Consider the following 8,217-nt stretch of genomic DNA (forward strand, 5'->3'; position numbering starts at 1 on the left):
GCTCAGTTCTGACTCGTCGTGCTGGAGGCTGAGCCTGGGAACTGACTCGTGCCTTCGGGCATGAAGGTCCCTGCATAACCACTGTGCTGTCTCCCTGGCCCTCTCAAGCCTACTGGTTTTTTTTTTTTTTTTTGCCTCCAGCGTTGTTATTGGGGCACGGTGCCTGCACTACGAATCCACTGCTCCCAGAGGCCTTTTTTCCCCATTTTGTTACCCTCGTTATTGCCCTTGTTGTCATTATTGTTATTATTGCCATTGATGTTGTTGGATAGGACAGAGAAATGCAGAGAGAAGGGGAAGACGGGAGGTGGGGGAGAGAAAGACAGACACCTGCAGACCTGCTTCACCGCCTCTGAAGCGACTCCCCTGCAGGTGGGGAGCCGGGGGCTTCAAGCCTACTATTTTAAGAAACGGTGGGTGGGATGGAGTTGTGCTTCCTCCTTTCGGCCGCCATGACGCCCTTGCCATGCTTCCATTTGGTATCGGTGTTCTGATGCAGCGGATGTGAGTCTTACAGAAGCACACCAGCCTCACAAGAACCCTTGCTAAGTCTTTGGGCTCTGAGCTTTTTCCTGCCTCTAAAGGGGAGAGAATGATCATTCTTTTGTCTCAAGGTTATGACATGGATGACGCAGTGGGTGTGAACACGCCCAGCCCAGTGTGTAGAAGACAGTTACACTTGTATACCTTCATAATAAGTGTTTTCTGCAGAAACCAATGTGAGACCACCTTGCGTGACCTAGTGTGTAGTTGCAGGCCGGCATGCTCTGCGTGGCTTCATGGAAAAAATGAAGCCCTAATGGTGGATGCAGCTGGGATGGCTTGTTTGTTTGTGTTCTTTGTAGATCAGTAACCGTTGGAAGCTGGCGAGCCAGGTCCAGGTACAAAGAGAATCTAAGGAAACTGCCCAGAAGAAGGCCGCTGAGCAGACAGGTAGCGTTCACTGCCTCATAAATGCAGACAGTTGCTCCTTGTCTCTCTTTCTTTCTCTTTGTTTCCTGGGTAGAGACAGTCAGGAATCGAGAGGGAAGGGGGAGATAGAGAGGGAAGAGACAGAAACACTGCAGTCCTGCTTCACATCTCATGAAGCTTTCCCCCTGCGGGCGGGGACTGGGGGCTCGAACCCTGGCTTAGGTGTTAGGGCAACAGCCGGGGAGGGAAAGTGTCAGGACCTGACCTGATGTGCCTCTGGCAAAGTCGATAAATCAGGTGTCACGCCGGAGGTGAGATGGGACAGGAGGGGCGGACTCTAGTTTAGTTCTTAGCAGCGACAGAGGGGGACCCGCCATGGACAGGATGAGTCCACTGAGGGAGGTCTGGGTGCTGGCTTCACTTGAACTTGTAGGAAGCTCCGCAGGGAGCACCTGAGAAGCCAGTGGCTGGGCAGCAGATGGGGAGGGGCAGGGATGAGGGAGAGCAGCTTCAGGCCTGAAGCCTCTGCTGGGGCTCTCACTGGGCATGGTGGAGGGGCGTGGTGGAGGGGCGGGGCTGGGCATGGTAGAGGGGCGGGGATGGTGGAGGGGCGTGGTAGTGGATAGTAGATTGGCGGGGATGGTGATGGTGGAGGGGCGGGGCTGGGTGGTGGTGGGGCAGGGTGGGCCTTTTGAGCTGCGAGCGACCAGCGCCTCTCTTGCAGCTGCCCAGGACCAGGCGAAGGTGGAGCAGCAGGTGGAACCGCAAGTGGTGGCGGGGGAGCCAGTGTCCGTCCGCCAGCAGGCAGCCGTACGTGCTGGCTTTCCCATCCCTTGGGAGATGCGGGCGGTGGGAGTCAGGCCAGTCTCTACTCAGGGAGCCCCTGCCTGCCGAATGCTTCTTTCTCTCTGTTCCCTTTGTTGTTGTTTTTAAAGGTTAGTTTGTCATTCACTTATTTATTTGAAAGATAGGAGGAGAGAGAGAGAATCACATCACTCTGGTACATGTGCTGCCTGCGATCGAACCCAGGACCTCATGCTTGAGAGTCTCGTGCCTTAGCCACTGCGCCACCTTCGACCACTTTCCCTGTTCCCTTTGCTCTGTCCCTCACCACCTGGCTGGCCTGCCTTCAGAAGAGATACTGTGTCGTTTTAATCTTACAAGCTCTCTAAAAATATTTATTGATCTTTGATGAGGAGAAAGAGCCAGGGCGTCAGTCTGGGACGCGTGTTGCCCGGGATTGGACTCGGGACATCGCGCCTGAGGGTCCTGCCCTTGACCCGCTGGGCCCATCGTAACTCCCGTGATCTGCCGCTTTCCCGAAGTAGAGAGTCGCGCACAGTGCGGAGGGAGAGAGGTCAGAACATCACGCAGCGCTCGCTGTGCCGGGACGGAGCCGGGAGTCTCAGACGTGCCGGTCGAGCTGCTGCCCGACTGCCTGGGCTGTGACTTCCCTTCAGGGTCTTTCTGCCGGGTGTACAGGGAGACCATGCCCTGACCGTCATCCCAGGCTGTGTCCCCGGAGTGCGCAGGGCTGCGTAGCCGGGTCTTCCTGGACCGGGGTGACACTCTCCTGGTGACAGCCTCCGCCGCTGGACGTGGCCGTGCTCAGGTCTCGGTCCTGCCTGCTCTCCTGAGTGACTCCCACAGCGGGCGAGCAGCCTTCCCGGCACGGCGCCCTCTCACCCCGTGCTCTCCCCGCCCGCAGCTGGAAAATGCCGCCAAGAAGAGGGAGTGGGCGCCGAGTGGCCTCGGAGGTGCCGAGCAAAAGCTGGAGAAGAAGCGGCCCAGAGTCTCCAAGACGCCCCGAGAGCCGGCTCCACCGCAGGAGGACTTCACCCCTTACGACTACAGCCAGTCGGATTTCAAAGCGTTTGCTGGTGAGACTGCGGGGCCTTGCACGACGTGCGGTGGGAGCAGACCCAGGTAGTAGAGGAGTGCGGCCTGGGGAGAGGGAGACAGCCTCACAGCTTCTGCAGAGCCTCGCGCCTGAAGCATCGAGGGGCCGCGTGTGGGGCCGGGCGGTGGCGCACCTGGGTGAGCGCTCACATCACAGTGCGTGAGGACCCAGGTTCAAGCCCCTGCTCCCCACCTGCAGGGGGAAAACTTCACACACAGGTGGTGCAGTAGGGCTGCAGATGTCTGTCTGCCTGTGTGCCTGTCCCCCCCCCCCCCCCCCATAGATTTTTTTCATTTATTCCTGAAGAAGACGGGAGAGAGAAAACCAGGCATTGCTCTAGTACATGTGATGCTGGGGATTGAACTCAGGACCTCATGCTTGAGAGTCCTTTTCTTTTTCTCTTTTTTTTTTCCCCATTTTGTTGCCTTGGTTGTTTTTTTATTGTTGTGGTTATTGTTGTTGTCATCGTCATTATTGGATAGGACAGAGAGAAATCAAGAGGGATGGGGAAGACGGGGGAAAGACACCTACAGACCCGCTTCACCGCCTGTGAAGCTCGAACCAGGATCCTCACGCCGGTCCTTGCACTTTGCGCCACGTGTGCCATGTGTCTGCTGTGCGGCTGCCCAGCCACTGAGAGTCTGTTGCTTTATACACTGTGCCACCTCCCGGACCTTTCTCTCTCTCTCTGTCTCTCCCTGTCTCCCCCTCCTTTCTCAATTTTTGCCCGTCCCTATCGAATAATAAAAATATTTTTAAAAGGAAGAAGGGGTCGGGCGGTGGTGCAGTGGGTTAAGCGCATGTGGTGCAAAGTGCAAGGACCGGCATAAGGATCCGGTTCAAGCCCCCGGCTCTCCACCTGTAGGGGAGTCGCTTCCCAGGCGGTGAAGCAGGTCTGCAGGTGTCTGTCTTTCTTTCTCTCCCCCTCTGTCTTCCCCTCCTCTCTCCATTTCTCTCTGTCCTATCCAACAAACAACATCAACAATGGCAATAATAATAACCACAACGAGGCTACAACAACAAGGGCAACAAAAGGGGGAAAAAATGGCCTCCAGGAGCAGTGGATTCATGGTGCAGGCACCGAGCCCAGGAATAACCCTGAGGGAAAAAAAAGAAAGAAAAATTTCAGGCTTAATCCCCAGCACCGCCACAAGCCAGAGCTGAGCAAGGCTGTAGTTTAGAGAGAGGGGCACACAGTTTGAACCCAGCTAGACCTGACGCTAACCAGAGCCACTAAAGCAGTCTGCAGGCATAGCAGTGACCGGCAGGGCCCAAGCCCTTCGCCCTTGCTACCAACGCTGCTGCCGGGCACACTGCTCACTCTCACAGCAGCCACACACAGTCCTGTCTTTCACACCAGAGCTTGTGTGTGAACACACCTGCTCAGTCAGCCAGGAATTCATCTGCTGCAAAGCCTTTGACCCACGAGATGAGCCAGCGCAGGCCGCGCTGCAGTGGAGGGGCTGCAGACGATGCGACGGCTCTGCGGCGACCCCCATGGGACCCTTTGAGGAGCAGCAGGGGCTGGGCGGGACCATCCCCACACGATCTTTGTTGCCGGGACGCTGTCTCAGAGTTCGAGTCAGCCAAAGTGGCATTAGCCAGACCCACACACACCAGAATGTTCTATTCCAGCCCTCACTGCACTGAAAGCTTCTGTGCGGAAGATATTTTTCCCTCTCTTTCTTACTGATTTATATTTATTTATTTAATTTACCAGAACACTGCTGCCTGTGACTTTTGGTGATGCAGGGGATTGAACCTGGCACCTTGGAGTCTCAGGCATGAGAGTCTCTTTGTATAACCATTATGCTGTCTACCCCCGGTCCTCTGTCTTTCTGTGTCTGTCTGGCTAGCTGAAAAAGCTGGCCTGGAGCAGTGAGGCCCTGGGGCCTAGAGAGAGGGAGAGAAAGAACAGAGAGACCAGACTGGACCTACCTGGCGTCAAAGTGGGCCTGCTGTCCTGATCCCTCAGCACAGCCGTGGAGCACGGACCTGGGGCTCGTGCTGCGCTCGGCTACGAGGAGCCTGGGAAATGGGAGCTGTCAGCCACGAGGCCCTTACCATCAAGGGAGGAGGCAGGGCAGGGGAGAGTACCCAGTACAGAGCACACTCAGCCAAGCATGAGCATCTGGGCTGAGCCCGTGGCCTCGTGTGGGGACGCCATGCAAAGGAAAGGCTCTAGGAGTGCTGAGTGGTTTTGTGCTGTCTCTCATCCCTTGCCCAGGGACAGATAGACAGACTGCCTGCCTGATTGCCAGGAGCACAGGGATTGTGTAAAAACTTGTGGCCCTGTACTGACTTGTTGTCGGATTTGACTCATTGGCATAATTGCTACTGTCTGTTTACTTACTCTTCAGGAAACAGCAAGTCCAAGCCGTCCTCCCAGTTTGACCCAAACAAACAGGCCCTGTCTGGCAAGGTAAGGAAATCTGAGGATCCGGACACGTTCAGGCCACTTGCTTGTTCTTGTCCTGCCTGTGCTTCCCCGGTGTGCAGGCGCCAGCAGACAAGCGGCCCTGAGAGTCGTGGGCTGCAAGGATGACCTGTGTGTGCGTTGCCTTGAGTATCGCAGCCCCAGGCCCCAGACACGCCCTTCATTCGGGCACAAGCCTGCATCTGCCTATGTGGGCGTGAGGCTGTCAGGACACGCTGGGGTCTGCCGGCAGCCCTCCTGCTCCTTCACCACTCATCCCCCAGGGCCTCGCCTTCCAGAAATGTCTGGAAATATGTAGCTGCAACAAAGCCTGTGCCCAGTGGGCTGGGGTCCTGCTGTTACTCAGCTTCAGTCACTTCTTTTCAGAAATGCCTCGCAGCCAAGAAGCTCAGACAGCCAACAGGAAACAAAAGCATGTCCTTCCCAACGGGAAAGTCTGACAGGTATGTGGGAGGCTGGATCCTAGCTGGAGAACTTAGGCAGAGCTCAGGGCTCTTAACTGACCGTCGGAAAAGTCTGTCCCCACCCAGATCTCTCTGCCATTTGGAAAACGAACTGGATGGGGTGGGGGGCTCACAGTTTCCCAGATCCCTGTGTTCTGATCTTAGCACCGGTCATCCCCAAGGCCCCCTCAGGGCAGAGTGCATCAGTACTTCCCTGTACAAGCCTGTTGCTCAGAAATGGGGGAAAGTCACTAGTAGACGTCTCTTGAGAGTGAGAGAGAGAGAGAGAGAGAGAGAGAGAGAGAGAGGCGCCTGCCTCACCCGCTGGATGGTAGAGGAAGGACCTGCCCTGAGCTGTGGAGGCCCAGGCCCTGCCCCTACTCAGATTCTGCTTTGCTGCAGTTGGCCTCATTTTGCAAACCAGCTAAGGGCAAATTTTGAGCCATTCTGCAAGAGGTAACTTTGTTTCCCACCTTCTCTGCAGAGGTTTCAGGCACCACTGGCCGAAGAGATAGAGAGTGTTGGACGAGATACTTGGGGCCCCCCGGTGGACCAGAAGCACCAGGCAGCGGCAGCACGGGCTTTGTACAGACTCATTTTAAACTATTAAAAAAAATTCTTATGAGAAGGAAGCTGGCTCCTGCTATTCCTTACACCACCGCCCCAGCTCAGGCTGGAGACAACTGGCCCGTCTATGCGGCACCACGTTGAGCCGGAGGGTAATGGTACCCTCGCGGGGCCCAGAAGCATTGTTCAGTCCCCGCGCCACCACAAGCCAGAGCTGGTCACTGCCAGGCACCAAGGGCATTGTCCATCCACGCCTCCCCCCAGGCTGTGTGCAACCGACTTCTTTCCCGCACCTTCAGAGAACGGGAGCCAAGGGGTGAAGACACCATCAGCAGCAGCGCTGGTAGGAGGGAGGTTCAGGACCAGGCAAGGCTTCTGGAGGGCCTGAGGTCTCCTCTCTTGTTCTTTCCTCTTTCCTCTTTCCTCTTTCCTCTCTCTCTCTCTCTCTTTTTTTTTTTTTTTTTTGCCTCCAGGGTTCCTGCTGGGGCTGGGTGCCAGCACTACAAATCCACTGCTCCTGGAGGCCATTTTTTTTCCATTACATTGGACAGGACAGAGAGACATTGATAGGAAGGGGAGATAAAGACACCTGCAGACCTGCTTCACCGCTGTGAAGTGACCCCCCTGTAGGTGGAGAGCCAGGGACTCAAACCCGGATCCTTGACCAGCTCTTTTCAGTTCATACCATGTGTACTTAACCCGGAGCACCACTGCCCAGCCTCCTTTATCTTGACTTTGTTTTCCCGTTAGTAATAAAGTAATAACATAATAAAGTAATAACACACTTCTTGTCAGTGACAAGAAGTGTGGAGCTCGTGGTCCGGGAGGTGGCACAGTGGATAAAGCCTGTACTCTCAAGCCTGAATTTCCACATTCAATCCCCGGCAGCACATGGACCAGAGTGATGTCTCCTCCTATCTTTCTTGTGAATAAATAAAATATTTTAAAAGAAGAAGAGGAAAGAAAATGTGGAAATCAAAAATGTAGAAAGGAAATTACTCATCTAAGACCCTGCAGGTCCAACAGTCGGTGCAGTGGGTAAAGCGTTGGCCTCTCAGGCAGGAGGTCCCAAGTTCAATCCCCAGCATCATATGTGCCAGAGAGATGCTCTGGTTCTCCGCCTATCTCCTCTCATAAGTAAATAACCCCTCTGTCTTCCCCTCCTCTCTCCATTTCTCTCTATCCTATCCAACAACAACGACATCAACAACAATAAAAATGGCAACAAAAGGGAAAATATAAAATTTTCTTAACATATATTTTTTGGGGGTAGGGCGGTGGCGCAGTGGGTTAAGCACATGTGGCGCAAAGCTCAGGGACCAGTGTAGGGATCCCAGTTCGAGCCCCCGGCTCCCCACCTGCAGGGGAGTCGCTTTACAGGCGGTGAAGCAGGTCTGCAGGTGTCTGTCTTTCTCTCCCCCTCTCTCCATTTCTCTCTGTCCTATCCAAAAACGAACAACATCAACAATGGCAATAATAATAACCACAATGAGGCTACAACAACAAGAGCAACAAAAAGGGGAAAAAATGGCCTCCAGGAGCGGTGGATTCATGGTGCAGGCACTGAGCCCAGCAATAACCCTGGAGGCAAAAAAAAAATATATATATATATATATATATTTTTTTTTTTTTGTCTATTTACTTTGGATATAGAGAGCAATTGAGAAGGAAGGACTGATCCGGTCAGGTGCACATGGCACCATGCAGAATTCTAGACCTGGTTCCAGCCCCCGTTCCCCGCTCCCACCTGCAGGGAAGGCTTCAAGGTGGTGGAGCAGGCCTGCAGGTGTCTCTGCTCTACTTCTCCACCCCTCTCAGTTTCGCTCGCTGTGTTCTGTCAAAGAAAAAGGAAGAGAGGAGACACCTGTAGCCCTGCTTCACTGCTCCTGAAGTTGCCTCTTGCAGCTGGGGCTTGGGGGCTTGAACCCAGGGCCTTCCGTCTGGTAGTGTGCGCACTC

The 8,217-nt window shown here is 54.7% G+C and overlaps 1 protein-coding gene across 1 annotated transcript in view; it reads left to right on the forward strand.

The window, feature by feature from the left end:
• EXOSC10 (exosome component 10) overlaps positions 1 to 6,324 on the forward strand; it is a 29,826-nt gene extending 23,502 nt beyond the window's left edge. The window contains exons 20-25 of the mRNA XM_007536059.3: positions 846 to 933; positions 1,637 to 1,722; positions 2,621 to 2,792; positions 5,173 to 5,234; positions 5,616 to 5,692; positions 6,177 to 6,324. Of these exons, the coding sequence (XP_007536121.2) occupies positions 846 to 933; positions 1,637 to 1,722; positions 2,621 to 2,792; positions 5,173 to 5,234; positions 5,616 to 5,692; positions 6,177 to 6,207 (516 nt within the window). The 3' untranslated portion in view covers positions 6,208 to 6,324. The remainder of the gene's footprint in view (positions 1 to 845; positions 934 to 1,636; positions 1,723 to 2,620; positions 2,793 to 5,172; positions 5,235 to 5,615; positions 5,693 to 6,176) is intronic.
• Positions 6,325 to 8,217: the final 1,893 nt, after the last annotated feature.

This window comes from Erinaceus europaeus, chromosome 13 (genome assembly GCF_950295315.1).
Source record: "Erinaceus europaeus chromosome 13, mEriEur2.1, whole genome shotgun sequence".
Taxonomy (NCBI): domain Eukaryota; kingdom Metazoa; phylum Chordata; class Mammalia; order Eulipotyphla; family Erinaceidae; genus Erinaceus; species Erinaceus europaeus.